The 22,150-nt window shown below is 30.0% G+C and overlaps 1 protein-coding gene across 1 annotated transcript in view; it reads right to left on the bottom strand.

Moving 5' to 3' along the window:
* LOC100161799 (basic-leucine zipper transcription factor A) overlaps window positions 1–22,150 on the bottom strand; it is a 60,638-nt gene that overhangs the window by 12,132 nt on the left and 26,356 nt on the right. The window contains exons 3-4 of the mRNA XM_001950294.5: window positions 6,606–6,673; window positions 3,017–3,140 (exon numbers count right to left, since the gene is read on the bottom strand). Coding sequence (XP_001950329.2) covers window positions 3,017–3,140; window positions 6,606–6,673 — 192 coding nt within the window. The remainder of the gene's footprint in view (window positions 1–3,016; window positions 3,141–6,605; window positions 6,674–22,150) is intronic.

The raw sequence follows: 22,150 nt of genomic DNA, 5'->3' as shown, positions 1-22,150 counted from the left end.
TCGTCTACTGTATAATAGTTATACCTACATACCTTAAATTATATTATAATATTATACTGAGAGTTTGAGACTTTGAGTACGTATGTACCTACCCCATATATGTTGTAGTCATTTTTCAAATGATTTATGTCATACTGCAGTATTGGTATTGAGACTTTTGTAATATATTACTATATTAGTACCTTGTTGTGAGCCCCTGAATAATGTTATATTATATTATTTTCACATATAATATAATATTAACATTTAACAGTATAAGAATATTGTGTTGGTCGACGGCTAGACTGACTAGGCGATTCGGCGTCCGGCTCAACCGCAGGCTGACACACAGGGAGGAGGTTAGTCAGTCGTATTAGAACAGAGCTTTATACATAACGTATGTTTAAGAAGAGCATTTTATATTACTTGTACAACTAGTTAAAGTTAAAACCCGTAATAAAACCTATATAATGAATATCGATCTAATCGTGCGTTAAATTATTTGTGTTGGAACCACGGTTTCATAACAACCTATTACTTGTCAAGCTGCTTAAGCAAACCGCTCAATAGTCAATGGTGTACCTTTTTTTTATGATCAAGATATTTTACACAAGCATTAAGAATTATATTGGTACTTCACTGTACTTGGTAGGTTATAGGTGCTAAGAACTATCATTAATTATGATGATCTTTCTAATTTAAAATGTTGATTGTTAATATTTAATTAAAATGATAATGATGATAAACATTTATAGTTTATATCTTAACGTTAACACATACAACGAATAACGATAGGTATATTAAAAATATAAATAAATATATTATACACTTAAGCATTTTAACATCTAAATAAACTATTTTATATTTTATTTAGTGACTTATACATTTATTTTATGACAAGAAATTTAAATAGTTCAAAATAGTTTATAAATTAGTGGATTTGAAAATATCATATAAATATGTAAATTATTTCATTCAAATTTTCATATTTGCAAAACGAATTACCTATGTCGTACAATAGGCAGTACTCAATGTTTTTGTCTAAATACGAGAATTGAACGTCATATATGTTTACTTGCAGGACTATTTGTTAAATGTATATCGAAAGCACTTTACTCACAGATTTCCGCATTGTTTTGATAGTTACGCAATGAAGCCATTTACGACCTTAATGCTTACCTAAAATGATAGTTAACGATGTTATACTATAGTAATTAATATTCGATACCTTTCGAAACAGCTAGGTATTTATTACTTATACATTAATCGTCAACATTTTACAACATTTTAACTAGTTACTTTTGTGTATATAGCGAAGCAATTCCTATCAAAATATTACGACGACAATGTATCGTTAAGATTCCTCAGAAACTTTATAATATACATTGCAATGTCATAATATTTATATATTAGGTATATATTATATTACCTACCATATTTAAATTAAATTAAACTAGCACATTTTTTTAATCTATACTTTTATAGATCCCAAGCATTAAAAAAACCATTTTACAAGTTAGGTATACCTAAAGCGTGTTGTATGGTACTTATTATTGAGTGTAATGTGATGTACACACATACCACACATAGCGATATAGTAATAAATTATGTGCCGTAAATCACTCTCGAGTCAGAAATCGTACGTAGCGCGATTTAAGAAACAGCATAGGTACGACTCGATCGTGTGTTATTAGATGACAGACACTATATATAAATGTACAGCGATAGTGTTTAGCATTTTAACGTACCTAAGTATATCTATGACCTTTTCGACCATCGCCGTCGTTGTAGGCATATAGGTACTACATCTAGGTATATAATAATATACACACATACATTTGCACACAAGCGCGAAAAAAACGGCAGCGCTGATACACGCGTATTTAGTGCTTTTCGCGGATAAAATGCATGGAATTGCGTAATATCATTATGAGAGTTTAATACAATAATAATAATACTATATAGCGTGTGTTATAGTTGTTTTATACCAGCCATTGTGTACGTAGCGAAGAATGTGTTGCATGCAAACACATTGCAAACGAAACGCACGCGGTATACCTACGATACCTATATATAATATACATATATATGGGTATCTACCTCATGTGTATATACTTGTATGAAAGAAGATCCTATCCATTAGATACGGAGAGACTGTGTAGATACATGTGTGGTGCAAGAGCCCATCACTGATATTCAGTCGTGGAGCTTTTTATCGAGACGTATATTATGCGTATATTGTACGATTGTGCAGTTGACGTCGATCTTTTTCATCGTCACCATGGACGTTATATTATTATTAAATACTTACAGGGTGCATCGGAAACATCTGACGATTTAACACATTATTGGAATCACGTTTGAATATCTCTCACACATTCGCGCGATACACTCTGTTTGTACAGTATAATATTATGTATATCTGTTTTTATCATTTTACACGTACAGGTACCTATAGGCTATATTATACGTAGGTACCTACTATAGTTATTTTATAGAGATCCAGCCGATGGGGGATTGCGTATCATGGTATACAACACGTGTACCTATGATATTATAATATGTGCTTGCAGTTTATAAACAATATTATTATAACATAATATATACATATACATGATACATATATAATATTATATCGTATTACCCTGCAGTGCCCGCGCCCTACACCGATAAATATAATATATATATATTATATGCGAGCTCAGGTACACCCATATGTAACATAATATACATATTATATACCTATAGAGGATTAGGTGCATGTAAAACGCATATAATAATAGATATATACATATAATACGAGCAAAAATATAACATAAACTTCTGCGGCAGTCAGAGTTTCAGGTATATAATAACGCTGACTAAATCCGTGTGGCTGTTTTTTTTTATGTAAATCACGATAACTGGATTGCTCCGGTTATACAACCTAGTGGCGACTGCAATAGCCGACCGACTCGCGTGTCGGAAGAAAGTTGTCTCTGCGAAGCGAAAAATCGAATTGGGTTGGGTTTTGTTTTTGTTTATATTTCCCTCTTACCTTTTTGGCCAATGGTGCAAACATGAAACATCTGACAGCCGGTCTCCACGTCTGCGTAATAACCTCCGATGACTTTGCCGTCGCATGAGAAATTCGTGTCCGGTAAATTGTCAAAGTCCAAATACTGAAAACATACACACAACAATATGACATTAATGAACGATGTTTGTTGACGAAACTATATTATATGCTTATTATGCTGTAGTTTTGAATTCATAGACTAGATATGACGAATTTTAATCGGTACTGCAGTATACGTCTATGTATACCCACCCCTACCACACAACGCAACAACAATTTTTAAAATCTTGTTCGGCATTAAAAGTACACATTTTTATAATATCCATTAAAATTTAAACTTTTTGTAAATTTAAAATAAAATAATGTTACACCAAAAAAAGTTTAGACATATAATCATATGAATATACCTGATGGCAAATAAGGAATTCCTATAGGAATAATAATAAGCGCGTGATTTTAAATGTGATATTTTTATCACTCATCACTTATCACATCCGGACATTCCTATCCATCGAGAAAAATCTTATATGGTTAATTATTTCAGTCGTTTAAGTACTTTGTCTACTAAAAGTAAAAAAAATCATACCTACATTTTGTTTTCTATATTTTATAATCAAATAGGTACCATATCAAAAACAAAATGAGAAAATAATGGATTTTTTTAAAATTATGTCGAAACAATGAAACGGGATATTGGGAAAAGGGATTACAAGACCATTTTAAACCAGATAAGTTTTTTTTAAAAAAATTGTGTTAGAGAATATACAATCTATACACAAGGGCATAATAATAATATATGCTACAATAAATTTAGAAAATGAATAGGGTGAGGGAAGAAACCGTCCAGTGATCGCACTTCCTTTTGCTTAAAAACCAGATAGGTGATTTTGAATTCACAATTATTTTACGTTTATAAATATTATATTTTACGCGAATATTGTGTGATTTATGATAAATAATAATTTTATTGACGACAGTTAAATTATTTATTGTATTAGCCACGCACGACAATTATGAAAAGTATATAGATTTATAAATAAATAATTATGTTTAAATCGAAAAATGTTTATTAATTATTTATATTTTCGATTTAGGTCAAGTAATATTTCATTAAAATTGGTAGGTAGTAACTATAATAGTTATACACTGATTATTATACTTGTATTCATTCAACAAATATTTGGTGAATACATATTATACTCGTATAATACATACTACCTATTACATAATGAGTGAGATGCAATGAATTTATTTTTATATAATAACCATTAATTAGCTGCATGTTTATGTTTGAATATTTATCGGCAAATATTATAATAGTGTGTATACAAAATACAAACATACACAGTTAGAATAAATACGTGTATGATTAAATATAGGTACATCGTACATAATATTAGTATGTTACTAAGTTAAAAAAAATGAATATCAAGTATACTTAGTACATTAAAAAAACTTAACGTCAAAGTTTACAAAAATAATTGGTATTTTTACCGTCTATTTTTTTACATACAATTTCGTCAAAAATTTGATTTAATGCGTAGATTTTAGTTATTTTTTAATTTAAAATGCGTATTATGTATGATAGTGAAATCAAGCTCATTAGATACATTTGCAGGAATACAAATTATGATGATACATTAATGTATTTTTAAATTATATAATACAATTACTATAATTCATATACAATGTCATATTGTATTTAGTAAAAACATAAGTATAATATTATGAAGGTATTATTAAATATTATTACACAATTATTAATGTTTCAATGGTTATTTTTTTCTAGATCGCTTATTTTTCGAGTGACCATAATTATTATTCATTATTAATTGAACCTGAAATTGTTTTTAAAGTAGGTATATTCCGTCGTAGTGACTCGTAGATTTGAAAAAATAGACGAAAATATAACGAAGTCTATACAAGTATAACAACTACACATGTCATTTTATAACCAGTTATGAAACCGAGACACCGAGTCCTATACTCCTATACGTATCTATAATATTGTAGTTATTTTTAACGTTAACTTATACATTACAATATATACGTATGTCGTATACTGCAAATCAATATACCAAGCGAACTGAATTTGTAATGAATACATCAGCATAATAATTTAAAAGTCAGTCGCAATTGCCAAGGATATCGCATATTGAAATTTTTTTTAAAACACACACACAGCAATACTAATTTTCAGATACTTTCTCCGCGAGGTCTAGTTAATCGAATATGTCATCATATAATGTATACGCATTAATCCATTTAAAACAATTATGATATTATTTAAAAAAAATAAAAACTTAGAAAAACAACCAAACCGTTTCGGTTAAAGTGCGTATACAAATTAGATTTTCCAATTGATTCATTTTCAATCTAATTTGTTACGTCAATATCTGCAGTGTACCTAAGCATATTATTATTATCCTGTGTAGCATGTACCTGTAGGCTATAATACCTATAAACTATATAGACTATATTATAGTCGTTTTCTAGATAGTTTTATTTTTTTCATCTATGACACATGGGTACGCATATTACATACAATATCATATAGTATACAGGTGAGTATTTAATCTAATTACAACACTTGAATCTCAAAAAAATATTTTGAAAAAATATTTTACTCCATTCGTAATTATTTTACCATAGATAAGCGAAGCAGAGTTGCCTGAAGTAGGTATAGGTACTGTACTATTTTATACTGACTGATCGGTAGGTACTGGATTATTTTCAAAACCATGTAGCCCGAAAAACGTTGATCTATATAATATACATAATCCACTTATTGAAACTTAAAATACATTTAACTACTTAGCTAATAGTTCAAAATTCTTAGAAAAATATTTTTCATTGGAATGAGGAACTGTACGTTGTCATTTAAAAATAAAAATTAAAAAAAATTATAATGTTCAAAAAATGTTTCCAAAAACGTTAATAGTTTTCAAGGAATGAGTGTTTACAGTTAAAATAATCACCCAGTATAATGTATAATATATTATATTATAATTATGAACACATAATTACTAACGATTGTGTATATAGCGCATACGATTATCCGTCGTCTTAAACACCGGCAACAATCACCTCGATATTTTACGCGTTCGTTATGTGAGCACATATAATATAATAATATGACTTATGGGTATAATAGCTGGTACCTCCTAGTATATGTAACTATATATACCTACTATATTACTATACCACGGTTCTTCGAGCGTGCCCGAGTTATGTAATTTAGTCAAAACAATCACACATGTTGGAATAGATGCCTACAGAACTGCTGTTTGGGCGTCGGGTGCAAAATTTAATCACTACCTATATACCTAGGTACCTACCTATGTACAATAATATGTAATTATTCAGATTTCAGGTATAGGTACGATATTATTACACACTCAGGTGGGGTGTATTTTCATAGCCACACGCAATTGTTTCGTCCCACGATCTATTATCGAATATATTGATTCGAAAAACAATTTTAACGCTCCGTCTCCGTCATACATAACAAAACGCATATACATTTTATAGGATATAATATAATATTAATAATTTATTGTATACTTACTCCGGGTTGCACGGCGAAAGTGTAAATATTGGCGGCATTCCACCAGCAATTGCAGTTCCACAGCGCGGCTGAAAAAAAATTCACAATATAATAAGACGTTATTAAATTAATGAAAAACGTGATGTTCAAACACAATAATATATATTGGGGCGCATTGGGCAGTCGTATACAATCCGCCACGCGAGTACAATATACTAATATAGTAATATATACATATAGGCACGAAAATAATACGTATATATTATATATTACGTTTCTTACGGGGAACGAATCTATCGAATTCGTTTGACCGATGTAGTTTATGAAATAAAAAATAATAATAAGTACCTATGTGGCTATGTGTACGGAGTTACAACATAATTAACGGTTTTTTCCTCATTAAAAAAATTAATGTATAAATATAACGATGTCTGACTGTTATTATTGTGTATACATTGTACGCATACCGTATAGCTATAGGTCTATCGAACGATTCACACTCGCGTATAATATAGGCCGTATATAGGTATATAGAAATTCGATGGGACTAGTCATTTCTAGTTATTATATACTAGCCTATTATATTAGTATACAGTACTCGACAGGATAATTATAATATATAGATAACGCGTGAATCTGCAGCTGCGGCTAAATCGTTTCAAAAAATTAAAATTCCAATTCGAATATATTTTTAACGACGTGCCAAGTTAACTACTGCTGATGCCGAGATGTTGGGTGGGTCATATTATATAACTGTGTTAATCATGTACTGCAGTATAATATTATTACCATACCTACCTATATTAGATATATTATGGAAACACCTACACGGATACACACGCATATATACCTACCTACTTATATTATACTGCCGCGTCAATCTATCATATCTATCGTATCATCTTTTATGTTTCAGTGCACCGCAATCCCGAAGACCACGACCTTTTATATCGGATCATCGTATATAATAATATATATTATGTTATATTGTAGAAACAGCCGAGAAATCATACCCGAGCCCGAGGGGTATTGTACAGAAATATTGGCGGAAAGATTATAATATATGGAATAAGAAAAAGGGCTATCGAGGATGCAGTGATAGTGCATATACAGTGCCTGCAGTGTGCGTGGTGTATTATGCGCGTATGCATAATGCGATTGGCCAATAAAGTTGTGAAAAAAAATAAAACAAAAAACGAAAAACGGAAAAAAAAAACACCTTATTAAACCGATCTTTCATCCGTGGATATTTTGCAGTGCGACCTCGGCAACCGAGCATGACCCCTACTTCTCGACCAGCCCGCGGTGTCGAGACCTATGATCTGCCGAGGATCAGCGTGGTGTACCGTAATAAGTCGTACAATACGCGTCTGTGCGAGAGACTATAGGATAGAAAGAGTAAACAATCACAAGCCGGACGACGGTCGACGGGTAAGAGAACCGATGGTTTTTTTTGGACGGTGTCGCGTCCCAGATAACGAAATTCTGTATTTTATCAACATTTTTTCTCCGTCATTCGCGAAACGTGGTTTCAGACACGCCAGTAAATCGCTTCAGGATATAACATTGCACCGTTAAAAATATATTATATGATAATAATATACGATATGGCGTATATTAGTGAAAAATATTCCTGGTAAATGAGGGCACAATACTGACTTATGATATTCATCTGAGTGTGTATGACTGATGACTCTCATATCGTGGTCGTCGAAAACACAATAATTCCGATCGAAATTTTAAAATTCACCAACCACTAATCCCCCCGTAAGCCCAAATATGCACGTTACATAACAGCGGCGATAGTGTGATTGTCAAAAACTATGTTGACATCATAAATACTACCTACATGTTATATAGTACTATATACATACTACTGTACCACTTATTACATTTTATAAAACAAAAATTATCAGAAAGAAAAAAACAAACGTTATACTCGTGCATTATATTTATGGATAAAGCTTTTAAAAAATCTAGTAAATAATCGGTAAATAAAAATGACATGTCTTTGAAATTACAATAATCATATACGCGCCTACAGCGATTTATTCAAAAAATTTAAATCGTGTGGTTAGCTATTTTAATATTATATAACTGTTAAAAGTCAAAATAAATATTCACTGGATATTTAAAAATCACAATCGATCGAATGATTTAAGATTCTTTGGACAGTTATCATTGTGTTCGTTTTCAAGTATAAATTAGAATAGTTATATTGCAAGTTTTTACATTAATCAGAATTAAAATACCATTTTTATTGTTTTCTATTATATCATATTATATTGGCCATTATATCATGTTTTTTCATCGTGCACTTCAGTCACACGATGTCGTAAACAATACCATAGTTGAATATTATTTAAACGGTTAGTCACATTATAGGTATTATAAAAATACTTTTCTGTTCATAATATATTAATAAAACAAATAAATCTACTTAAATATTGTATTATGCAAAATTGTCTGCTTGTTAGTTCACTTGATTACGATTCCTAGACCTAACCGCACAATATATATTATGAAATGTTCTCCTAAAACCACAGCTAGGTATGTTTGATTTGTATATCCTTGATGAACTGCACACTACCATATAATATACTACCACTAGATATCATAAAATGGTTTGTCAAGATATATGAAAATTTCATATGACCTAAATTGTCAATTTTCTTAACTTGTGACTTGTGGTTCGTGTAAATCACATTTTATATAGGTACCTATGTCACATTTATAAGTTTATTATACTTGCTCGAATTTAGAGCTTCACAATTCCTCATTAAACTCAGTCACATTTGAAGTGTATACAACGATTTCACAATAATATAATATGTATACGTTATATAATATTGATGTCTTGATTTGAATTTAAAGAAGTTTTCCGATAGTTAGCTTATAAAGTATTTGCCAGTTAATTTATTCTCATCTATATACTACCGTTTTTTTATGCATAATAGGAATTTCAGTTGTGTACGTACTTATTTAATTGCTAATATTATTTTGAATGTAACCGTTGCACCCCAACATGTGTTATAATATTATACATAGGTATTAGGTAGGTAGGTACCAATAATATAATACCAATTATAGTATAAATTATAAAGTATAAATGCCAATGATATGCCTATACTTTATCTATACCTCTACTAATTAAACGAATCAAATAATTAAACTATAAGAAACCGTAAGAATGGAAAAGTGTATTTCATAGTTAAGATAACTGATATTTGTGCGTATTATTTTGTGATGCTTAATATAGTAATATTATAGAAGGATATATTCTCATCTAAATTGGAGTCATTTTGTCATATTATTTTATTGATCCATTATCAATCTCGCGGTGCGTGTTTGTTGCAATCCCTCTTCCTATCGAATTTGCCATTTTAATAATACAATAATAATAATTCGAACGTTTCAGTACCTACATATTATTTCTACTGCGTTCGCAGTTGTCGTGCAGTTTCCTGACGGTTCGGTGAGAAATTTAAATTGAATTTCTTTTTGTCGCCGTCTCCGAGTTACGTCTAGCACTCCGTACATAATAATAATACATCCGCCATTCTTTCAAATTGAAATTGTTTTTTCCCTATTATTTTCTTCTTCTTTATATATTTTTTTTTTTATTTACGAATTTAATTTAACATTGGTTTTGTTACAAACGCTATTCGTGGCATATGGGTGTATTATGTCGCAAACATCGTAAACGCATAATATGTTACTTAAGCGACGGAATTCGCAGAAACCACAAACATAGACGAGACGACCACTGTGTGCTTATCGCCGTAGAATATGTAAAATATGATGTGTGGGTGTGGGTGAAGTACCGCAAGTACGGTGTATTAAGTGTAAACGAAGACAATGTTGACATTTCCAAGGTAACTTATAGCCACAATCCACTAATCTGAAATGTAATCGTGGACCGCTTTGACGATGTCGAACATATAATTTACAGGGTTTGATTAGATTCGAAGCTTGTTGATGCTCACCCCCATTTTTTGCTAAATTATAACATTATGAATCTACTCGTATTATTCTGATTTTAGAATACATATTTAAAGTATATTTAAGTATTTTAGTATAATGCATAATTTATTATTACTAAAAATGTTACTGCTTAGATTTAACTATACGTATAATGTTACGTATTTTTGAGCATTATTTTAAATGTTTATTTTTCATTGTTATACAGATCAATCATGCATGTCCGAACTCTGGTTGGATTTAAGTCTATACTATCTGGTCATATACCGATGGGTAGGCGTACATGACGTGTTGAGAGAACTATCTTATGAATAGTATCATATTATATACGTATTTCTATAAATTATATTTTACTCTCGGCCAGGAGAGCTATGTCGAGAAAATCTAAAACGATCGTTTGCTAATTGTGAAATACCATAATATATAGGTAACCTCGCGTAGACTAGATTCGGTAGCTGATTTGTAGAAACATCAGATGGGGTCGTAAAGTGAACATTTTACTGACCTCCACCCAAAAAAGTGTACGTAAAAAATACAATAAAAAAGTCAAGTATTTAAAATCAAAAAAATTTCAAAAAAAAAAAAAACTATTGCGTCGTCCTGGATTGCCTAGCTCGGCCATATGGCAAAAAAATTCTCCTCGTGCTGCCCGTCACGTCACACACACACACACACACATGATATATACGCGGGCCGACACGATTCTGTCATAATTATTATCGTTATCGTCGTTGTCTCGTTCGTCGTGTGTCGCTCTCCTCGCGTGACCAGCGCGCGCGCGCCCGCTCGCGATTGTGGCAATAGTTATCATTATTTATTGTAATAATATACATTTACATATATTATAATCTGTTGTACGGTCGGACCCACCGTTCGAGCTGGACCACTATATTATGCTACTATAATTGTAATACGCGGTAACATACTTTAATATTGTAATGTCTGGTGATACCAATGTATATAATAATATTATGTTATATAACGCCCACGCTTAATTATATAATATATAGACAACGCGGTGTTAGGCTCTCAGTAAAATGCATCCTTGCCGAAGACCACCACTACCTCCGGGCTCCGGGACAAACTCGATCTCGATTCCTCCCTTGTATAACGAGTCCCGAACACAAAAATGTCACTATTAACTTTTTAAAATAAAATAATTTATTCAACAAAATTTCAAATTTAAATATGTTTAAACGAAATGATAATTTTCATCGTTTTATTTCTATAGTACATTGTTTGCATTACCTAACTTATCCTTATTTAAACTAGTTGTTAATATAATTTTGTAACCAATGGTCACTGCTGCGGAAGTTGTAAAAGATAAATAAAAAAACAACAAATATTCACAACATTATTTATTACCAATAACCAATTTGAGTGTTCCTACGTCAGAAATATTTTCCGAATAATTATATACACGGGGGTGGAGGGGGCTTAGGTAATTTCTCTTGTTCGGCTATAAACATCTATAATAATAAGTAATACGATTATCGGATTATAAATGACGTGGTACACTATAATATAATATCACAATACTATACGCACGCGGCACTCCTATTCACAAGGTCATGATAAGAAGAGAGGGGTGCAAAGAGCCAAAGAGGGCAAGTGCACTAGGTCGCCAAATTAAAAGATATACATTTATTATTTTGTTATTAATCAATTTAAGAAATATTTTTATATAATTTCAGGACAAAAGTGTTAAATAAATATATAAAATATCAAACTCGTTGTAAATAGGTATGAAGATCAATTAAAATTAGATATTGTGTTGGAGTTTTGGGAGTTTTAGAAATTCTTATCTACTGATTGCAATCAAAGGATGTGCTTCTAAATATGGAGCAAAAACAATAACCAATAAAATTAAAAATTCCTTTTTGTTAATTTATATATTTTATACAGATGATTTGGAAAAAGAATTTGGCGAGGGATGTTGTGAGGTAATCATTAATTAAAAAATATTTGTCAAACGAAAAAATAATGTGAAAATACTTCAATAATGCACCCAACATTGCCTTATGTTGAAATTGCTTTAAAAATATTAATTTGTATAAGTCATATTTCAATTCAAGCAGGAAATTGTATTTTTCTGTATTGAAAAGAGTTAACAATATTATTGTATAACCATAGCCCATAATTACTGAATGATTAATAATCAGTTCTATCGATATTAAATATTTAAGATATTAAGTTGTTAGGAATATACAAATTAGACAAGTCTAGTTGCTACATTTTACAACTTATAGGTAACTAGATTTGTGTTACGTTTTATAACGTATATTTAGTTATAAAACTTCTGTTTTTATAATAACCTATTTAATATTTTTATAATACGAGTACATATTATGTAATATCCATATAATGGTTTATGGATGGTATACAATAATTATGACACGAATATTTGGGATTCGTATTGCCTCGATAATAGGTATTCGCGAGTACCAACCTAGTTGGTTTGGTGGATAGGTTTAACATTTAAATATATTTCCCTAGAAATTATACCAAAATATGCCATATTTAATAATACTTCAAATATTTGATAGCGAAACACAACTATGTATTCAGATGTACTGTACTTACCAATAATAATGGACATAATATAACTGCTGGAGCGGTGAATACACATTTATTGTTCTAATAAGGAAGCAACGGAGTATGGACCAATACGACCAAACATGTCTGTAAGACTTAATAGGTTAATTTTTAGCGAAATGGCTTTTTTTTCAGGTTAAAGGTTTTGTTTTATGTATTTCATTTTTGAGAATATATATTTTCTGTTTCGCGATTAGGTATATTCAAAATAAAGATTAAGGTGATATATTGAAAAAGTCAACAAGAACATACGGTTTATTTGGATACTAGGCCACTGTAGAATAGATAGAAAATGAGATAGGCAATGAGAAAACTGACTAAGTAGCTCGTGAAACAATTAAAAACCCTGTAATGGGTCTATTCCCCACTGACCTCACTCATTGACATAATGACATCTATAAGAATGTTAGTACCTGTTGTACAAATTTATGGGAATCCGAATGGCAGCGTACATCAAATAACAAACTAAGAGAAATCAAAATTTCTACCATACGAGTATACTAGCCTAAATCCCAATAATTCAATCGTAAAGATGAAGTAATATTATTAACAGACTACAGGTACGTATAGGTCACTCAAATATGTCCCATACCCCAAACATGCGGAGAATCTCTTACTGTCAAGCACCTCCTTGTCTACTGTCGAAACCATGTAGAAACCATAAAAAGCCTAGGAATGTCCGACAACCTTTTCGAAGCCCTTAGCCCAATCCAAGACAACACCAACAAAATCTTTACATTTCTAAGACTTATTGATATGTACAACTAAATCTAAGAAAATAACCATTGTATTTATTTATATGTAGGTAACTAATATTTATTTTGTTGTAAGCTAGTAGTTGAATAGTTGACGCTGTATAATGAATACAAATAATAATAAAAAAAAAATTTAAGTATAAAATTTTGTATTTAATTGCAATACAGTAATACAGTGAATGACAGTAAAGATATTGCGAATTAAGGTAGTGTGTAGGTCGTTTTCACTAGAAGCAATCGCATCCTTGTTTAAAATAAAATAATAGTACAGCATTTATTGCAATATAATATCAAACCGCATATAGATTCTAAGGAGTAAAAAAAATTATTATATTTTAGTAGATTTTATTCGTTTGAAAGAGCAAACCAATATCAAATGTGTAATCATGAATGTTGAGTTGAGTTTTTAGAATGGTAAAAGACGCCAATCATAATATATATTATACGCAGTCATATATCTAATTATACTGTTTATGTGAAAATCTACCAATATAAATTACGTTGTAATAACTGTTGAGCAATATACTCATAATCAGGAAGACGATTTTTTTTTTGTTATATTCCTTCTATATAGTTAAAACGTGTCAAATCAATAAAAGAAGTAACTATTGAAATTTTTTATTTATTTACCTACGATTTACCTTCTATTTATTTACAAATATTTATAATATGTCAGTACAAGGAATAAGTCGAATTAACATTTTATTTTTTACATATTTAGATAGAAATTAGTAGCTCCAACCATCAAACCTATGATATAACATATTATTATCTTACTTTCGCGGTTTCGTCTTTTTGATCTTGCGGGGGTGCCTATATAAAACTATAGAAGTGTAGATTACACAGATTGCCCGGATGCGGTTGTTGTAATATTGTACACTGCTAGGTACAGCTAGTGTACTGATTACACATAAATACACAATATTTATAACGTACCTATATATTGTACGATGGTTAGTAAGGCGCCTATCATAACACACATCATACACAGGATACTTATGAGTTATAATATTTTTTTGTATTTTGTACAATATTATAATATACCTTTCGCCGGTGAGATTTTTTCCCGTCCCGACCGGTTTCGTTGTTGCGTCTCAATCAACGGATTATATTAGATTATCGCCGCCTGGGTAGGCTCGTTGCGCGATTAACGAGCGTGTCGCGCGGCACACGTATAATAATATGATGGTAATAGTAAAAAATAAGTGTGTTTGCGGCCTACGCGTGGTGCGATTTTTTACGATCACACATATTATAATAATATTGTAACGGGGCGCTTGAAATAAAAAAATGAAATAACGCGCTTAAATCAGCTGTATATTAATAGATAAGATCGCGTGTTGATCGACTGTATACATTATTATTATTATGATAAATATTGCGTGCTAGTCTGCGTGTGTGTGTGTGTACGTTTGGGTGCCGTAAGCGACCGTGACCTACGTCAACCACGTTTATAGTTTCGGAAATTGTGTTGCTTATCAATGAAACTGATGGAAGACCTGAGCGTGCCGATAGTCGGTTTGTTCGTAATATAATATATATGCGGTAAGTGTAAACCAGTTAATGTTTAAACGTTTCCTAACTATATATGACGCAGAAAATAATTATCTATTATGTATTTGTAATGCGTACATAGTAATAAAAAAATGTATTTTATATACAAAAACCTCCCTGTAATATTGTACTTTCAGACAATACTTATCATTTCCGAAAAGCGCGAAATAATTTAATTTCCTAAAAGTTTTAGCTATAAGTACGCCTGCACCGAATTGGTTACCAATACAAGTCAACTATGATGTCATAAGTACTGGTAAGTAAATATGATATTATACTCGGATGCTATATACTCGGATGTATCGTCTTCATATTACAATCGTATACAACACAGCAAATTTTTGTTCTGCAGAATCCATTTTATTTCAATATAAAGTTAAACTGAGCTATAATCAATTTTAAAGGTAAGAGTATAATCAAGGACATCTCGTATATAGACATTTATTAATATTTTAATTTTAATGGATTTAAAAGCATTTAAAATTGTAAAATTTAAAATATTATATTACAAAATGTATGTAATAGGTACATCGTACATGCTTATATTATAAAGCTGTAACTCATTTTATAATTAAAATATCAATAACGTCCTACGATATGTCCTAGATAATATTATTATATTTAAATTAAATAATACAGGGTAATTCACTAGGTATATATAATATTGAAATTAACAACAAGAAATTAATTCTTCTGTACGCAAAGTCACAATTTGTCTATATAGTACGTTTGTAAGACGGAGAAAACACATATACGGGTGCTACACTAAAAATAATTAATAATAATATTAATACCTAGTGGCATAGTCAGTGGGAAGTGGGCAGGGTTGTTATTTTTAAGACATAAAGAAAACATAATATTGATTTTGTTTTAAACGTCAATAAAAAAACGTGTGTTTAAAATAATATTTTTAGTAAATTTTAAAAATAATCTATGGATTTTTTCTACTCTACGGGATACTATTTATTAACAATTATTTTTGTTGAAAATCAAAAATTTAAACAATTTAAAAATTAAAAACGATGGCATCCAAAAAAATTGGGCCAATTGTTTTAGACAAAACTCCATAACTGAAAATAAGCACGACCTCACCCATGCTTTGATTACACCAACGTTCTCAGCGTCAAAAACTACATAACTGTGAATAAAAAATAAGTTTTAAAAAATGGTGTCACGTCAAAAAAACCTAGTCTATATATTTATAAAAAATAATAACAAAACCATAACATGATGGTCTATTATAATTTATAGGGCTTCATTAAAAAATGAATGACAAAAAAAAACAAAAAAAAATTCGTGTTTTTTCCAACCTTTTCAACACCCTCCACAACGTTATTCTGTAAAAAATATATTTGTTATATGCTTTAGATTTCTAAAAAATAATATATTGTTTTATTAGATTAACTTAGGTTAGAAGGTTAGATTGATTTTTACAACGGAGTGTGTAAAGTCCCTCACAATAAAACAAGACACCCCTAAAAAAAATGCTGACTATATACGTGCCTGTTAACAACAATATATTTCTGGATAGTAAAAAATGGATTAAATCATAAAATACAAAACAATAATTTTTCCGAATTATATTAGTACATATTGTTATTTATATTTATTAGGTTACGATTTTGTTTCCTTAGAGGTACATTTATACAACATTGTAATTCTCGTGATCAAATAACCATAAAATTATATCATTCTACGTGAACTTAAATATATGGATAGATACACCGAGGCCATTATGTATAACGCTATGATGTATGTGAATGTATTTTAAATACTAAAGTTCAAACACCATGACTGACGTGCGATATATATACAGAGGTACCTATATATAGAGCTGTTGTACCTGTATGCTATATATATATAATTTATACACCGTAGCTTACCCTTGTATATTATAATATATATAAATGAGTTAAATCGAATTAAAGTGATTACGGCAAATTAGTACGCTCAGCTAGAGCGGTATCAGCTATTATAGGCATATACCCAATAATTATTATTTAAAATAATTAATAATATGTAGAGGTTTCGATCATTTATGTTTTTTACGCAATATATAATCCAGTTTGGTATCAATTGTTTTACCGTTGGAAAATCTTAACCCGACCTAAGCTGTTTCAGACTAATTTAATCTAGTGACTTCAAGGTGACTCAAAATTGAACAATACAATGCGCGTGTTTCAAAGCGTGACTTTATCCAAGGGCGGCCTTAAAAGGAAAAAAGTACACATGTACGAAAATACACACATTCTGTCTACCCCAGTTATAATTTTTACCCATACATTATATACGATTTATGTACTGTTTTATTATGGTAAACAATAATTAAAATCGGAACCGCATTACGATTGTTTGAAAACAAAACAAAAATAGTAAATTGTTATTAAACTTATCATTTAATCTGTTTTTTTTTGTGGGCGTTTTTCGAGAACTTGCATATTATATATAATGCTAATCGGAGTCAGTAGTCATACGATTTTTTAATTTTACACAAAACCTTATAGCACATACACTGCAGGTGGGCAAGTATAGACTACTATCGTTTTAATCATTATTATAATGCGACGAAGGTCGTAAATAATACGGTTATTATTACAGTTAATACCTATTATTTATATTGTGGGTGCCTATATCCTACGTTATGCATTATATTTTCTATTGACGATGTTTTTACTTTTTGTATCACTGTTTCGCATTATTTTCAATATTTGGTTAGTTTAATTCCAATACCTACCTATTTCCCGTACGTATATACAATAGATCGAATAAAGCCAATTTTAATCCGCACAGTATCCACCGCACCTGCACCCAGGCATATTGTAACATACATACAGTATTATACACATCGGTATTTTTTCGTTATGTTATAAACATATTATTATTATTGAAAACGATAATCGATATTTTGGAGACACCCACGTTACGTAAATCAAGGCTCGTGTTTACACAACTGATAATAATACACGTAAAGGAAAAACTAATTCTTATGCACCCGCCAAACATATAATATACCTATGTATTATGTACATTACTGCAGTATTATACGAACTGTCAATGTAATATCTATTATTGGTTTCATATTTATATGTATAGTAATGTCGTTTTCACGCCGTTCTTGTTCGCGTATTATCATCCATTTTTTTTAAAAAATATTTTTATTCTACTCGTATTTCGTACGTCTTTTGTACCTCTTATATATATATATATATATTTAACTTTTAAGATATATTATAATAACATACCTACCTACTATAACGCGCGATACGGGCCGAACCGGCTGTCGCGTATATATTATTATTTGTAGTACTGTAGTCTGTAGCAATACGAATAATCTAAACACGTATTATAGTATAATGTGACAGAGTGTGCATATTATGTGTGTTATTAAAACACAATTTTTTTTTTCACTGTGTCAAAATATAATCTGCTTTCTATTGTTTGTTCTACGCAGGGCGGCGTTGACGATAATCGCACTTACACGCGACTGGAATCACGCCCAGACCGCCGCCGCCGCCGTTGAAACACGGTACTTACCCATTTATGACGTGTACTTATATTGGTACGACGTGCGTATATATATATATAATATACCAGGTATATAAGGTATAGATACTTTTTCCAAAGCGGTAGTTGTACCAACGATAGGTACATTAATTTAGTATACCTATATATATATATATTATAATATATAAATGTGGGCGGTCGTTCGTGTGCGGTTCTCAAAAGTTGATGCGATTTCGCGGTTCGGCACAGCTAATTGATCGTCGCACAAAACGCACACGCGCGTTCTTTAATTCATAAAATATATATTATTATTATATTGATATGCGTCTAATGCGTCGATGAATTTTATCACCGCTTCGATATTGCAGGTATATTATAATATATTGCGGTACATTGTATATAATATATTATACTACCCACCCACTGACATTTTGAATCGTGATAATAAGTGTGCTGGCGCTGCAGCTGTGTACGTAAATTAGGTACGTCAAATTGCAGCAAATTTTCGGGTTTTTTTTTATATGTTCAACGATAAATATATAATAATATACTCAAATCGAAGCGATAAAGTATTATATTATTATGTATAATTTATCAATTACGTAGGACGCAAATCTATCTAAAACCCCATTATATTTATTGTGTTATATATACACGGCACGTCCGGTTAGAATATATTTACTCATTTATTAATATTATATATGTCACAATAAATATTTATGGCGATGACAAATAATTATTCCAAATAAGATTAAACGGTTATTATTTTTTTCTTTCTAAAGTGCGATTATCTTATTGAGTAGGCGCTACATCATAAAATCGTTTTGGTTATTAAAATACGATCCATTTAATTTATAGATAATGACGTATTGTTTGATTAATAAAAAATAAAAGTTATAATTTTTAAATAATTGTATACATACATATATCAATATATTATCATAATATGATAAAACAATGATTGTAGTGTGTTAACTGGATCATACCGCGATAGCAGTTGTCTACAATATATAGGTATAGTAGATATCAATACCTATATAATATTTATTTAATCATCTTGTTTGTTTCATATAATAATATATAACCGGCAAGAAAATGTAATCGTTCAAAACTGTTGCAATTTTAATTAAGTATTAATTATTATTATTAACTTGCGTAAAAAAAATCATACACATTAGATCATCAAGTTGTTTATTTAATGAAGTAAAAATAAAGGTACCTACCTACTTAATATATATAAATATATATATTGAACAATCGGTGATGCCGACGCAGATGAAAGAAAAAATATTATTTCTCAACTGTAAATTTTAATTTAAAAAACAAATTTAATACAATTTATATTTTTCATAGATATTAGGTATATACACAACCTATAGACTATTATATATTGCCCATATAATTGGAGTCCATCGTTACATTATTATGAAACCAGAGTTGTAGGTAGGTTATATTCTGCGATTTCAATATATAATATACAGACGTACACGTACGCAGACAGACAAAATGACCGCATCACTTTCTCCGGGAAGTCAAAACAATTATAATCCCCAGTGTGTAACGTTTGTTCAAACATCGGCGTAAACCAGAATATAATATTAATAAATTAACTATATTTACCTACCTACATATTTTTATAAGCAAATTTGAGCCAGATATCTTGAATATATTGAATTAATGTTGCAACTTATATATATACTTTATCGATCAATAATATTTTTTTAACAATAAAAAATAATATGTATGTTAAGAAAAAAATTATACTTTCATAAGAAACTTTTACACATTATACTAAATATATAATATATAGATACATTTGCATTGGCCGTTCCGTGTCGATATTATAATTTTATACATATAAATATATAATCTATACCTATACCTACATCAATATAAATATTATATAATATGTGTAAACTTCTTGATGTCCAATGACAGCTGACACATATAATAAAACGTTTACATAAATATGATATTTATTCTTCTGTCATATATACATATACATATAATATGTAATATTGAGTCAAAACTCGAAAATCTGTAATTGTCTATGACGTGAATGAATGAGTGATGTCTATATAATATTATATATTTTAATATTTAATGTTTGTGTTCAAGCAGTGATAATATGACTAAATTGTTATATAATAGCAACATAATAATATGATGTACACTTATTATTTTTCTTGTAATGAATGGTATGAAAAAAGCAATAAAAAGACCGTAGGTATTTCATAACTTTAAGTTATAGTACTTCAATGCAAAATATTATTACTCCTTTTGAGTCGATCGAACCGTGCACAGTACAACTCTGCCGCAGCTGGAGGCAGAAAGAGACTACATATAGGTAGGTACAGCATAATAATTACATATAAACTCGCGGGGCCCAGGAGGCAGTTTGTTTTTAATCGACATTTATACAGCGACTAAAATTGTAACTGTTTTAATCACATCGCTATTAACACTTTAACCTGGATCTATGTAACCTGCAATTTGTGGATATTGTAGAAATCCTAATCGTTAAAGGAGCTGTGCACCCCGCGATGGGGCTAACATTTTTCAGAATAATTCGGAATATATATATGTGCGATTGCATAATGCATTGATTACATTTAGTCAAAGAGCATTGCCGAATCATAAAACTGTACTTCGGCCGCCGAAGTATAACGAAGAGACTACATGTTTGAAGTAACCTAACTGCAGAATATGGGAATTTAATTTCTATTATTGGAGCCCATGTATTACAATAATTCTGTATATTTAGAACTCATAATATAATGTACCACGCATTCATATAAATTTTATTTTAGAAATATTCTATTAAGCTTCTACAGGTTTAAGTGTAATCTAGCCAAGGGGATAATCACTCCTATAATACTTGTTATACAAAAAATATCAATATTTGTGTACCTATACTAACATTAACATAAACAGTTTGGACTTACTATAGCTCCATATCTGCTGATAGCCAAATATTATGTAGGCAACTTAATATCAATATTTATAATTTTAACAATGTATATTTATTTGTCATTTATAAAAAGCTAAATTTTTCAAAAATATACTTAAATATAAAAAAAAATTATGATAGATAAAAATGAATCATTATACCTAATTAGTTTTAATGAAATTTTCATTTGTTAAAATATTTTATTTTTCTTTATAAATATCATTTAG

The sequence above is a fragment of the Acyrthosiphon pisum genome, chromosome A1, assembly GCF_005508785.2.
Source record: "Acyrthosiphon pisum isolate AL4f chromosome A1, pea_aphid_22Mar2018_4r6ur, whole genome shotgun sequence".
NCBI lineage: Eukaryota > Metazoa > Arthropoda > Insecta > Hemiptera > Aphididae > Acyrthosiphon > Acyrthosiphon pisum.
Note: the sequence above shows the minus strand (reverse complement) of the source record. Positions and strands in the feature narration are given on the sequence as shown.